We start from the raw sequence: 14,269 nt of genomic DNA, 5'->3' as shown, positions 1-14,269 counted from the left end.
GGATGCCGGGATGTTAGTTTTCTGAATGTTGAGTTTTAAACCAACTTTTTCACTCTTTCACTTTCATCAAGAGGCTCTTTAGTTATTCTTCGCTTTCTGCTTTAGGGTGGTGTCATCTGCATATCTGAGCTAATAGGCCTTTCAGTACTTCTGCCTTTGTAGTGAGAGTTCTCAACGGCCCCCAGTCAGGGAGAACTCGGGATCTAGGGTTGGGAAAACGCTGAAGAGAACCCCAGTAGCTGAGCCGGGTTGGAGCTGGCCGCCTCATGCACCCCCACCTGGCTGGACGGATGGTCCCAGAGCGCCTGCTTCCGCTCTGCGGGCCAAGCCCAGCTTGACTCTCATTGGCTCACGGAGGTAAGTGACAGACTCCAGAGCCAATGGCTGGTAAAAGCTGCCCGCCGCCCGCCTAGTATGATTGCGCCATGCTGGGCAGCAGACCCACGCGAGTTAGGAGCGAGCTGTCGCCGTCCCAGACTAAAAAGAAGGACTGGCAGCACTCGTCCCTGGGGTCGCTCATAGCCGACCCCTTAGTTCTTTGTGAGTGTCCCCCAGATGGTTGTAATTCGGGCTCCGCGGCCCCGTGCGAGCTTGCGGGGGGCGGGACCATCTGGTCCAACCTTCGTTTCGAGCCACGCCCGCCGGGGATTTGGCCCACTCCCTGCCCAGGGCCGCCTCGGCCTAGCGGAGGCCTCGGGACCGGTTCGACAGAGTTAGGGCTGAACAGGCCGGCCGGAATTGCTCGAACCCAGGTGAGCACGTCCATTGCCGCCCGCCTTGCTCGGGGAGGTCACGCCGCTCTCCGGCGATTGGCCTCGGGGAGGCTTCCGAAGCCAATGGGCGCTTGGCTCAGGGCACGGCTCTTCAAACCTTTCCTTCCTGGCTGCCAGCCGAGTCCTGGTCCGGCTGTCGACCGGTTTCTGGTGGCTGCCCTGCGTCTCGGCCTTTCCTCCCTCTAGACGGCCCATCGGATCGAGCTGCCTGAGAGGGTGGAGGACACAGGGTCAGGATTAAGGTCAGAGGCCTTCTTGGGCTGGGATTGGCCCAAAAGGGGTAGGAGCCCAGGCAGGATGTGGCTTCAAAGAGTTAAACGCAGAAAGGGGCAACACCGTGTCACCGGACTCTGCCTCTGTCTCCCCATTTATGCGTGAGGGCCTTGAAAGCAGACAGCGGTGCTCCTCATTGCCTTAGAATAAGGATCAATGCAGTCCATGGGGTCCATAGTGTCGCAGAGTCTGACATGACTTAGCGACTGAACAACGACAAAAAGGATCGATAAATGCGTGTGAGATGAATAAATGAGTAGACAAGGTCCAGTTGAAACTGTGTTTACATAGGTCCCTGAAAACCCCGTGACCATTAATAAATTTTTTTATCAACTCTTAAATACTGGATTTAACAAGCTGACACTGTGTGCTTACACGCTATGTGCCAGCACTTGAAACCTTTATTTGTATCTGTTCATAGCAATTCCACAAGGTAGGTACAAATATCACCTGCCCCTGCTGCCCAGCTTTGTACAACTGAAGAAACTGAACTGGACTGAGAAGAGCTCAAGTCAGTTGGCTAAGGACACAAGCGTTGCTAGCTGCAGAGGCAAACGTGAGCCCTGGAACCGGTCCTGCGCCTTACAGGGCGTTACCTTTGCCTTTCACTGGTGGGAAATGATGTATCTTGAGTTCAGCCTTCTGCCCCTCTCGGTGCTGTTACCTGCTTGTGTAAGGGTCAGTTTCTCTGAGTCTCCACTGTCAAACGGAGACAGTTCTAGTTCCCAGGATTACATGGGATAATGTGTCTGACATTGGGAATTTGGAGTGGGGAGGACTCAGTTTCCTAGTCCGATGCCTAAAGGAGAGGCTATTTAACTACCTGGTGCCCACTTTGTGGGACAGTGAATATGCTTGAGTCAAAAGGGAGGGACAGGGAAAGGGCCCCACTTAACACAGCTCCGAATCGTTCTAAGTCTGGTAAGGACGCCCGCTCAGCGAACGCCGATGGAATGCACGTCTTGTGCCTCTGGTGGCTTTTCCCCCTTTTAACCCGCAAGGCAGCTGCAGTGTCTCGCAAGGGCTCGTCTGGAACAATCTCTCCGGGTTCTTGCCCTAACCCTCCGTCTAGCCGGCCGCTCCAGCCAGGTCGCAGCCAGCCAAAGACGCTGCGGGGCATGGACGAGGAGCGTCGCGGGACCTGGTTCGGCTTCGGCTTCTGCGGCTTCGGGCAGGCGCTGGGCTCGGGGCTCGGGCGCCAGGTACACAGCCCCGAGCCGGTGAGGACGCCGAGCGGCAGCGTCGACGTCTGCCGCGTGAGCGCGAGCTGGAGCTACACAGCCTTCGTGACCCGTGAGCGCCCCCTCCGTCCCCGCCCCGGCCCCCGGCGCACGCGCCGCCCCCTCCGTCCCCAGCCCGCTCTCCGCCCCGCGCAGGTGGAGGCCGGGTGCAGCTGTCAGGCGCGGCGGGCGGCGCGGCGGACGGATACACGGACGCGTGGGCGTCGGAGGAGCTCCTGGTGCTGCTGCGCGCGGGGCCGGGAGCCGGGGCGGAGCTGCAGGCCTGGGCGCCCGGCTCGGCGCTGCGCGGGGAGCCCCTCTGGTCTCAGGCCGTGCAGGAGGCAGAACACGGAGCCAACCGTGATGAGACCCAGGCGGGGCTGCTGCCGCTGCTGCCCTGCGCTCGCGCCTACGTGAGCCCGCGGCCGCCCTTCTACCGGCCTCTGGCCCCCACGCTGCGGGCGCGTCGGCTGGAGCTGGGCGCCGAGCACGCGTTGTTGCTGGACGCCGCGGGCCAGGTGTTCTCCTGGGGCGCGGGCAGGTGAGTGGGACTTGGCCAGGTGGCCCCGCTGGGCTTTTGCTGGGATGCCACGGTTGACGGGTCGGTAAATGAGACCTCGGAGTGGGAGGTCAGCATACAGGTGGCTGGAGGAAGTGATTGGGCAAGGACAGGGAGGAGACCTCTTGGTGTGACTGTAGCTGATTGGGACCTCCTTTCCTCAGGCATGGACAGCTGGGCCACGGGACCCTGGAGCCAGAGCCAGAGCCCAGGCTGTTGGAGGCGCTGCAGGGCCTACGCATGGCTGAAGTCGCCGCAGGTGGCTGGCATTCTGTCTGCCTGAGTGGTGAGTGACCTAGGGCTTTTCCAAAACCAGCTCAGGATCTTGCAGGCGCCAAACCTTCCTCCTCCTCTCCCCATCTGATGGGTGGCCTAGCCAGGCCTCCTTCCAAGCTAGTCCCGCATCCATCAGCCCAGTCATTCCTGACTCCCAAATGCCTCAGATTCAGCTCCTGCCCCGCCGCCCCTTCATCACCACCCTCACAATCGGGACTGTTGGCAGTTGTTTCCCGTCTTCTGGTCTCACTACCCCTCCCATCCATCTGCCTCCATCCAGGGCTGTCATTTTGGTCCCCAAGGGAGAATGGAGGGTGAGGGGCAGCCAAGACAAGGAGGACGGAGAAGAAAGGTAGCAGCTGCCCAGGTGGCTGTAATGCGTGGCACAGGGTGGACACTGGGAGGCCCACCCGGAGGATGGTGGTCATTGTGAGCTCTGGTGGTGCCGTGGCTGGTCATCCAGGATGGGAATGAGTGTCCCTTGAGATCGTGTTCACCCCTCTGGCAGGAGATCCAGGTGCAGCTGATAGCTAGGCTGTCGGGTGGGGCTGGTGGTAGATGATTTTTGCAAGGATCTGCATCAGGGGCTCTGGTTACTACTTAATATTGTTAGTGACCAGGTCGGGTTGTGCAGCCAGCCGAACACTGAGACACCAAGGTTGATAGCCAAGAGTGAGTTTATTCACAAGGCAGCCAAGCGAGGAGATAGGAGAATAAGCCCCCAATCTGCCACCTTGAAGGGTTTGGGTTATTTATGGCATAAGCCAGGTGGTCTTAGGCATGGAGAAAGGTGATTGGAGGTAGGGAAGAAGGTGAGGTAATCAGTGTTATGAGCAGGCATACCTGAGTCAACATGGTTCTGTAGATTTCAAAGTGGAGGCGCTTTGGGACTTCCCTGGCAGTCCAGTGGTTAGGACACGGAGCTTTCACTGCTGGGTTCAATCCCTGATCAGGGAACTAAGATCCCACAAGCCACGCAGGCAGCCGGGAAAAAAACAAAAGAGGCAATTAGCATGATCTGAGGGTGGAGTTTTAGAGCCTTCTGATATCAGAGCGCCACTCACTGGCCACGTGCACAGACCCAGTTTTGGGGTCAATGGTCCCATCTAGTCTCAAGCTGGCTTTTACTGACTCCAAGTTCCTGTGAAACAGCTGGGTTATATGAAACTGTATGCAGTTAAGGGAAAAATAGAAAAATAACCAAAGTGAACTTAATGAAGGCACTTTACAGTAAGCAAAGGAGTTTTAATAGTGTGTTCCTCATCTGTTCTCCAAGGAAAGTTCAAGAATTTCTCCTTAGTTATCACCTTCTGTTAACTCCGTGGGGCATGGTTTCACTCGGGATCTTTAAAAATGACTTAGGCCTGCACTCTCCCCTCCCTATTCTAATGGGCCTGGGTTGGCAGCCAGGCTTGAGAACTGCTGGGCAGGAGGAAGGAGACAAGAGGACCAGAAAGTGAGCGCAATGGGAAGTCTCACGCTAAGGTCCAAAAAGAGTTTGAGGCCTCAGTGTCATGTGGTTGGAGCACTGCAGCTTCAAACCAGACCTCCCAGGTTCACATCAGCATCAGTCTGCTGCTCGTGATCCTGGGCAGGACACCTCACCGCTCAGGTTTCTCTGGGGTAGAGTGGATATATGGTGCTTAAAACTCTGGCACGGATTAAACACCTTGATGAAACCAGCTACTACTGTTAGTGAATTTTTAGCATTAAGGCTCTTGCTCCAGCCAACAAACTATATAGTGTTGTGGGAGGAGGCAAGCAATGTTGAGAGCTTCTAGAGGCCTTCGGGCATGGGAGAGGGTGTAATGGGTCAACTGTATGGCGACAGATGGAAACCGACCTTTTGGTGATAAGCGAACTGTAGTACATACACGCAAAATGTTGTGTACATGAAACTTACACGCAATGTCAAAATACATGCAATGTTGTATACATGAAACTTACACGAAAGTTTCATGCTGTGTCAATTAAATCAATGCTGTGTCAATTTAAAAAACAAACACATTTTTTAAAAAAGGTCTTCAGGACCAGTGATGGGTAGGGCTGAAGAAAGGAGCCTGGGCTCAGTGAATGTGAAAGAAAGATACTAGGGAACTTCCAGGGACTCATTTCCAAATTGCATGTTGGAGGTGGGAGCTGGGAATTAACAACAAAGGGGAAAAGTGACCCTGGAGAGGAAAGCCTAATAAGAGGTGTCCTTTAAGAATAGGGTGACCGAATGCACTTAAGGAGGAAAGAAAGGTCCTGCTGAGACAAGGAAGCTGCTGGGCCCTGAGGGAGGTACTTAATCTGGAAGGCTGACTTGTGTGGGGCAGGCAAGCGTTGTCTCTCAGGAGCCACACTCCTACAGGGAGTGTGGATGGATCCAGGGGTGATCTGAGTCTGTTTAATGGGACCCTATTCTCTCTGCCTCAGAGACAGGAGATATTTATATCTGGGGCTGGAATGAATCAGGGCAGCTGGCCCTACCCACTAAGAGCCTGGCAGAAGATGGAAAGACAACTGCAGGAGAAGGTGAGGGTCGATTTTGTTAAAAATTTATTTTATTGAAGTACAGTTGATTTGCACTGTTGTGTTACCTTGTGCTGTATGGCCATGTGATTCAGTTATACCTACACATACATTCTTTTTTATATTTTTCCATTCCAGTTTATCACAGGATACTGAGTATAGTTCCCTGTGCTACAGATTAGGACCTTATTGTATTTTCCATTCTATATATAATAGCTTGTATCTGCTAACTCCAAACTCCCAATCCATCCCTCCCCTACCCCCTCCTCCTTGGCAACCACAAGTCTGTTGGTGAGAGTCAGTTGTTGATTTCCACACATTTTGTCATTCCTGCCTCCTGGCCATAGGCTGGCTTGAGAGCTACAGGGCTCAGAAGGGGTATGCGATATCCTTGGGACCCCAGGACACACTGAAGGACTCTGAACCCCTTATGAGAGGGAGCACGGCAAGGCTGATGCCAGTGTCCTTGCGGCACACCCCACAAGCCTGTCAGCTCCAACACTTCCCAGGGAATTCGGGGTTGCAAGAGACAGCTTTGGAGTTAGAGTAGGGGCTTCAGCTATTGTGTGTATAATAAATGAGGTTTATTATTTTTTATGATCGAGGTGTAGATCAGGTCTCAGTGAGTGTTCACCGTCATTATCATCATAACTCTTACTGCTTCTCTGAAGCCTCAGGACTGGATGAAGATGGTTCCGAAGTGAAGAGAGTCTCTGCGGGTGAGGATGGAGCCCCTGCCCCCTTCATAGCGGTCCAGCCGTTCCCAGCTTTACTGGATCTCAGCCCGGGCTCAGAGGCAGTCAAGGTCAGCTGCGGATCCCGGCACACGGCAGTGCTGACAAGTGAGTGGGGCCAGATAGGCTGGTTCAGGATGGCGCAGGAAGCGCCCTCTGCACAGTCTAGCTGGCGGCTGCAGGAAAGGGTGTGGTCTCTTAAAAGACTAGCAGCCTCACTCCCTGGGGTCTTTCACAGAGGGTACCCAGCCTGTCAGGCCCCGAAGGCTCTGGGGGGAGGCTAGTGTTTGCCAGCCTTGCATCGGATGAGGGTCTGCCCAACCCTGCTCCTGAGACTCCAGATTTGGCTGAGTCATAGCCGTTGGGCGTATAGGAAGGTGAACTTGTTCAGTCTGGATCCTTTACCCCCCCGAACGTGACTAGCCTGTGTGCATGCTGTGTGCTAAGTCGCTCCAGCTGTGTCCGACTCTGCGACTCTCTTTGACGCTCTGTAGCCTGCCAGGCTCCTCTGCCCATGGGATTTTCTGGACAGAGGAGTGGGTTGCCATGCCCTTCTCCAGGGGATCTTCCTGACATGTAACTATTGTTAAAAAAGGAGAGAGAATATGTGTTGCTCTGCCAAGCAAATCGCACAACGGCCACAGTGCGCTGGCTGTGGGTTGTGGCAGGCTGAGCTGGACTCATGCCCTGTCAGAGCATGGCAACAGCCCCTTTACTGTCCTTTCGGTTGCAGGAACGGGGGAGCTCTACACCTGGGGCTGGGGTAAGTAAAGGGTTTGCTTTTGTGATGCTTAAACTAAGGGGAGGAAAAGACCTGCGGGTAGCGGGCAAGTGACAACAGCTGTGAAGAGAAGCGGGAGCAGGGGTCTCAGCACGACCGCTGGACTGAAAAGCCATCTGTTCCCTTCTCTGGAACAGATCTAGGCACACTCAGAGGGGCAGAGCTCAGAGAAACAGGAAGTATCAGTATTTCCCATCTACCTTTCTGAAAAAGTATGTATCCCAAGGGAATATCTCGCCAGCATCTCTGAGACCTCTTGTGGTCTGGCCCTGGGAAGAGAAAAAGATAGAATGAAAATCTCTGGGCATCTGAGCTTTAGGAGTGGGGAGCCTGGAGGATTTGCCTGGCTGTATGGTGCTGGTCTGAACTCACGGAGCAGACAGCAGCGGAGTGGTGGCCTAAGCCCAGCGCTTCGGTTGATGGGCTGATTTTCCTTCCTGGAGGGGAGAAGCCACAGGGCCCAGCAGAGGATGGCAAAGGGGCTCATTTCACTTTAGGTAAATACGGACAGCTCGGCCACAAGGACACAACTACTTTGGACCGGCCCTGCCGTGTGGAGTACTTTGTAGATAAGCAACTCCAAGTAAGAACTGTGAGCTGTGGGCCCTGGAACACCTATGTGTATGCTGTGGAGAAAGAGAAGAGCTGACTTATGGATAAGGGCATAAAAGAACAGTAGAGTGGAAAATTATACAGCCAACACCTGTGAAACTCCCCACAGGGCAAGGAAAACCACTGCCAGCACCCAACGGCCTCTCCTGGTCACAGCCCTCTTGCTCCACCTTAGAGCAGTCAGCATCTTCAACTTTTTCCCCTCATTAGAAACACCTGGAGGGAACTCCCTGCTGGTCCAGTGGATAGGACTCTGCGTTTTCACTGCTGAGGGAGCAGATTCAATCCCTGGTCGGGGAACTAAGATTCCACAGGCTGCAGGGTTTGTGTGCCCCACACTCCCAGAGAAAAAGAGAAACACCAGGAGATTTGTAACTGGATGCCTAGAGACGCATCTTGAAGAGAAAGTGAAAGTCGCTCAGTCATGTCGGACTCTTTGGACCCCATGGACTATACAGTCCATGGAACTCTCTAGGCCGGAATACTGGAGTGGGTAGCCTTTCCCTTCTCCAGGGGATCGTCCCAACCCAGGGATTGAACCCAGGTCTCCTGCATTGCAGGCAGATTCTTTACCAGCTGAGCCAGGGCCGGCATCATAGACATGATGAAATCGTGAACTTGAGGGTGTAGAACATAGACTTGGGTAGATTTTTAAAGGGCTTCTCTAGTGGCTAAGACAGTAAAGAATCTGCCTGCAATGCAGGAGACCTGGGTTGAATCCCTCCCTGGGTCAGGAAGATTCCCTTGAGAAGGGATGGCAACATGCCCCAGTATTCTTGCCAAGCTGCCCCATCCCAGGTGATTTTTGAGGTAGTGCTAAGACTTGGAACCGCTAGAGGTCATCTTTTGTTATTCATTTGAACTGTTTTCACTTTGAATCTTACCATTCTGTGTATGCCTCTTTATACAGTAAAATTTGTCTGCTTTTGAACTTTAGGTAAATGGTCATCCTGTGTATGTTCTTTTGTGTCTTTTTTCATCAGCACTGTAGGATTCACCTGTGGTACCCTACAGCTCATTCACTTTCATTCCGTTACATGAATTATACCTCAAGTTTATGTATTCTCTTGTTGATACTAATTTTTTTCTTACTGAGTTAAAACACACATAACAAAAAATGTATTATCTTAACCATTTTTAACTGTACAGTTCAGTGGTGCTGAATACACTCACTGCTGTGCAGCCATCAACACCATCCAGTCCCATCTCTCCTCATCTTTTAAGTCTGAAACTCTACAGCTATTAAATAACTCCTCGTTCTCCCCAACCCCTGACAACTATTGTTATACCTTTTGTCTCTCTTTGTGATCTTGACTGCTCTACCTAATGTAAGTGGAATCATAACAGTATTTGTCTTTTTGTGACCGGCTTATTATCAGTTAGCATAATGCCCTCAGGGATCATTCCACGTTGTAGCATGCTGCACAATTTCCTTCCTTTCTAGGCCTTATTAATGTTCCATTGTATGTATGGACACGTTCAGTTGATCCAGTCATTGGTTGATGGACACTTGGGTGGCTTTCACATTTTAACTGTTGCGAATAATGCTACTCTAAACATGGATTTACAAATACCTCTTTAAGACTGCCTGGAATCACTGAATCATATGGTAATTCCATTCTTACTTTTTTGAGGAGCCTGCATTACTGTTTTCCACAGTGGCTTTAACATTTTACAATCCCACCAATAAATAGTGCACAAGGGTTCCAATTTCTCCATATCCTTACCAACATGTTTTTGCTTTTTTTAAAAAAATGTTCCATGTATTTCTGGCTGCGCTGGGTCTTCATTGCTGTATGTGGGTTTGCTCTAGTTGTGGTGAGCGGGGGCCGCTCTGGTTGCGGTGTGTGGGCTCCTTGCTGCCGTGGCTTCTCTTGTAGAGGCTGGGCTTGCAGTTGTGGTGCCGGGCTGTTGCTCCGCAGCATGTGGAACCTTCCCAGACCAGGGGTCAAACTGTGTCCCCTGTGTTCGTAGGTGAATTCTCAACTATTGGACCACCAAGGAAGTCCAAGCCATCCTAATGGGTAAAAAGTAGTTATCTCATTGTAATTTTGATTTGCTATTTCCCCAAAGATTAGTGATGTTAAGTATCTTTTCATGCGCTTATTGGCCACTTACATATCTTTTTTGGAGAAATGTCTATTCAAGTCCTTTGCCCATTTTGAATCAGGTTTTGTGTGTGTGTGTTTTTAGGAGTTCTCTAAATATTCTAGGTATTAATCCCTCATCAGACTGATTTGGAAATATTTTCTCCCATTCTCCATTTCTCCCTATTTTCGCTCTGTTGATAGTGTCTCTTTTGCCTAACTATTTCGTTTTGGTTGCATTGGTTGTTGGGCTGAGTAGTTCGGTGCATGGGCTCCAGTTGTCTTGACACATGGGCTTAGCTGCTGACATGTGGGATCTTAGTTCCCAGACCAGGGATCAAACCTGTGTCCTCTGCATTGCTTTAAATTTTCATGAAGTCCAATTTGTCTATACTTTCTTTTGTTGCCTATGCCTTTGGTGTCATGTCTAAGAAATTATTGCCAAATTCAGTGTCTCTTGAAGCTTTTGTCCTATGTTTTTCTAAGAATTTAATTTTTTAGGTCTTACATTTAGGTCCTTGATCCATCTTGAGTTAAATTTTTGTATACAGTGACAGGTAAGGGTCAAACCTTCTCCTTTTGTATGTGGATATCCAGTTTTCCCAGCACCATTTGTTGAAAAGACTGTCCATTCCCCAATGAATGGCCTTGGCACCCTTGTCAAAAGTCATCTGCTTATATATTCAAGGGTTTATTTCTAGGCTTTCTATTCTATTCCTTTGCTCTATATGTCTTGTCTCTTTCATGTCAACACTGGCTTGATTACTATCACTTTGCAGTAGGTTTTGAATCTAGGATGTGTGAGTACTATAGTTTTGTTCTTTTTCAAAGTTGTTTTGCCTGTTTGGGGTTCCTTGAGATCCCATGAGTTATAGGGCTTTTCTATTTCTGCATAAAGGTTCTTGAGATTTTAGGGATTGCTAGAATCTACAGATTGCTTTGGGTGCTAATGATATTTTAACAATATTAAGTTTTACTGATGCTGAAACTCCAGTACTTTGGCCACCTCATGAGAAGAGTTGACTCATTGGAAAAGACCCTGATGCTAGGAAGGATTGGGGGCAGGAGGAGAAGGGGACGACAGAGGATGAGATGGCTGGATGGCATCACCGACTCGATGCACGTGAGTTTGAGTGAACTCTGCGAGTTGGTGATGGACAGGGAGGCCTGGCGTGCTGCAATTCATGGGGTCGCAAAGAGTCGGACACGACTGAGCGACTGAACTGAACTGAATCCATGATCATGGGATGTGTTTCAGCAGTGTTTTGCACTGGGTTGGCCAAAAAGGTTTTTTTTTTTTTTTTTGGTATCATCTTATGGAAAAACTCAAATGTGCTTTTTGGCTAACCTAACAGTTTTCATCATACATGTCTTTCATCTCCTTGGTCAATTCAGTTCAGTTCAGTTGCTCAGTCGTGTCCGATTTTTTGCAACCCTATGGACTGCAGCACGCCAGTTCTCCCTGTCCATCACCAACTCCTGGAGCCAGCTCAAACTCAGGTCCATCAAGTTGATGATGCCATCCAACCACCTCATCCTCTGTCGTCCCCTTCTCCTCTCACCTTCAATCTTTCCCAGCATCAGGGTCTTTTCAAATGAGTCAGTTCATCGCATTAGGTGGCCAAAGTATTGGAGTTTCAGCATCAGTCCTTCCAGTGAATATTCAGGACTGATTTCCTTTAGGATGAACTAGATGGATCTCCTTGCAGTCCAAGGAACTCTCAAGAGTCTTCTCCAACACCACAGTTCAAAAGTATCAATTCTTCAGCGCTCATCTCTCTTTATAGTCCAACTCTCACATCCATATTGACTACTGGAAAAACCATAGCTTCGACTAGATGGACCTTTGTTGGCAAGGTAATGTCTCTGCTTTTTAGTATGTTGTCTAGGTTGGCCATAGCTTTTTTTCCAAAGAGCAAGTGTCTTTTAATTTCATGGCTGCAGTCACCATCGGTAGTGATTTTGGAGCCCCCTGAAATAAAGTCTGTCACTGTTTCCCCATCTATTTGCCATGAAGTGGTGGGACCAGATGCCATGATCTTAGTTTTCTGAATGTTGAGTTTTAAGCCAACTTTTTCACTTTCCCCTTTCACTTTGATCAAGAGGCTCTTTAGTTCTTTGCTTTCTGCCAAAAGGGTGGTGTCATCTGCATATCTGAGGTTATTGATATTTCTCCCAGCAGTCTTGATTCCAACTTGTGCTTCATCTAATCCAGCGTTTCTCATGATGTACTCTGCATATAATTAAATAAGCAGGGTGACAATATACAGCTTTGATGCACTCCTTTCCTGATCTGGAACTAGTCTGTTGTTCCATGTCCATTTCTAACTGTTGCTTCTTGACCTGCATATAGATTTCTCAAGAGGCAGGTAAGATGGTCTGGTATTCCCATCTCTTGAATATTTTCCCACAGTTTGTTGTGATCCACACAGTCAAAGGCTTTGGCATAGTCAATAAAGCAGAAATAGTGTTTTTCTGGAACTCTCCTGCTTTTTCAGTGATCCAACAGATGTTGGCAATTTGATCTCTGGTTCCTCTGTCTTTTCTAAATCCAGCGTGAACATCTGGAAGTTCACAGTTAATGTACTTTGGAAGCCTGACTTGGAGAATGTTGAGCATTACTTTGCTAGCATGTGACACGAGTGCAGTTGTGCGGTAGTTTGAGCATTCTCTCTCTGGCGTTGGAATGAAAACTGACCTTTTCCAGTCCTGGCCACTGCTGAGTTTTCCAGATTTGCTGGCATACTGAGTGCAGCACCTGCACAACATCATCTTTTAGGATTTGAAACAGCTCAACTCGAATTCTGATCACCTCCACTAGATTTGTTTGTAGTGATGCTTCCCAAGGCCCACTTGACTTCGCATTCTAGGATGTCTGGCTCTAGGAGAGTGATCACACCATCGTGATTATCTGGGTCATGAAGATCTTTTTTGTACAGTTCTTCTGTGTATTCTTGCCACCTCTTCTTAATATCTTCTGCTTCTGTTAGGTCCATACCATTTATGTCTTTCATTGAGCCCATCTTTGCATGAAATGTTCCCTTGGTATCTCTATAATTTTCTTGAAGAGATCTCTACTCTTTCCCATTCTATTGTTTTCCTCTGTTTCTTTGCACTGATCACTGAGGAGGATTTTTTCTTTCTCCTTGCTATTCTTTGGAACTCTGCAATTAACCTCCTTGGTTAATTGCCAGGTATTTTAGTCTTTTTGATGCCATTATAAATTAAATCATTTTTGTAATTTCCTTTTCAGATGGTTCACTGTGTATAGAAATACAACTGATTTTTGTGTATTGACTTTGTATCCTGCTACTTTGCTGAAGTCATTTATTAATTCTAACAGCTTTTTGGTAGTCTTTAAGATTTTTTACATATAAGATCACTCACCTGCAAACATAATTTTACTTCTTTCTTTCCAGTTTGAATGCCTTTTATTTCTTTTATAGCCTAATGGCTCTGACTGTGTTGATTAAAAATGTTGAAAGTGGACATCCCTTGCCTTGTTCTGATCTTAAAGCAAAAGTAACTGGGTATTATGTTCACTGTGGGCTTGTCATATATGGCTTTTATTGTGTGGAAGTAGTCTCCTTTTCTATTTTATTGAGTTTTTATCATGAAAGATTGTGGAATCTTTCTTTTTCTACATCAACTGAAATGATCATTTGGGGCGTTAAAGCATAACACATGCTCAGGGTTGGATATTTGCTCAAAAATGCCTGAGAAAACACTTAAGTTTTCATTTCTGCCTAGGATTCAGGCTCCACACAGCAAGAACCGAAGGCTAAGGCACAGTTGTATATGGCCTGAAAGTGAAAGTCGCTTAGTTGTGTCCGATTCTGTGACCCCATGGACTGTACAGTCCATGGAATTCTCTCGGTCAGAATGGCCTGGCTAAGCATTAAAGACTTGCTCCAACACAATGAATATATATTTTTTCCCTCATTTTTCTTTCAGTAAGTGAGTTTTTAGCAAGTTGTAGGATACAAGAGCAATATACAAAAATCAACTATATATGTAGCCAAATAGCAACCAGAAATTCTAATTAAAAGATACCATTTACAATAGCCTCCAGATATGAAATACTTAGGGATAAATCTGACAAAGATGTGAAATATTTGTACACATGACCTATAAAATACTGCTGAGAGAAATTAAAGAAAACCGAAATAAATGGAGAGAGATGCCTTGTTTGTGGGTTGTTAGTTCTCCCCAAGTTAGTCTATGGGTTCAATGCAGTGCCAATAAAAATTCTACCAGATTTTTCTGTAGAAATTGACAAGCTTTTTCCCCTAAAACTCATACAAAAACGCAAAGGACCTGTAACAGAAAAAATGATGTTTAAAAACACATAGTTGGAAAGTTAACATTACCTGATATTAAGAATTCATATAAATCCTCGTAATTAAGACAGGGTCGTATAGTACTGTCATTAGGACAGAC

General features: G+C 48.4%; 1 protein-coding gene across 7 annotated transcripts; it reads left to right on the top strand.

The window, feature by feature from the left end:
- Nucleotides 100-8,678, top strand: RCCD1 (RCC1 domain containing 1). 7 transcript variants are annotated; one of them, XM_018066486.1, is made up of 9 exons: nt 100-752; nt 1,468-1,479; nt 2,048-2,339; nt 2,423-2,807; nt 2,990-3,111; nt 5,520-5,618; nt 6,221-6,420; nt 7,083-7,112; nt 7,628-7,822. In XM_018066486.1, exons 1-9 carry the CDS (start codon nt 426-428, stop codon nt 7,697-7,699), a joined length of 1,539 nt encoding a protein of 512 aa, XP_017921975.1. In that variant the 5' UTR covers nt 100-425; the 3' UTR covers nt 7,700-7,822. The 7 variants fall into 7 exon arrangements, with proteins under 7 accessions (XP_017921975.1, XP_017921972.1, XP_017921971.1 ...); XM_018066483.1 differs by having other exon boundaries at nt 104-752; nt 6,227-6,457; nt 7,628-8,678; XM_018066482.1 differs by having other exon boundaries at nt 104-752; nt 6,221-6,457; nt 7,628-8,678.

The sequence above is a fragment of the Capra hircus genome, chromosome 21 (genome assembly GCF_001704415.2).
Source record: "Capra hircus breed San Clemente chromosome 21, ASM170441v1, whole genome shotgun sequence".
In the NCBI taxonomy this organism is placed as follows: domain Eukaryota; kingdom Metazoa; phylum Chordata; class Mammalia; order Artiodactyla; family Bovidae; genus Capra; species Capra hircus.
The sequence above is the reverse complement of the archived record's forward strand: the minus strand, read 5'-3'. Positions and strand labels throughout refer to the sequence as shown.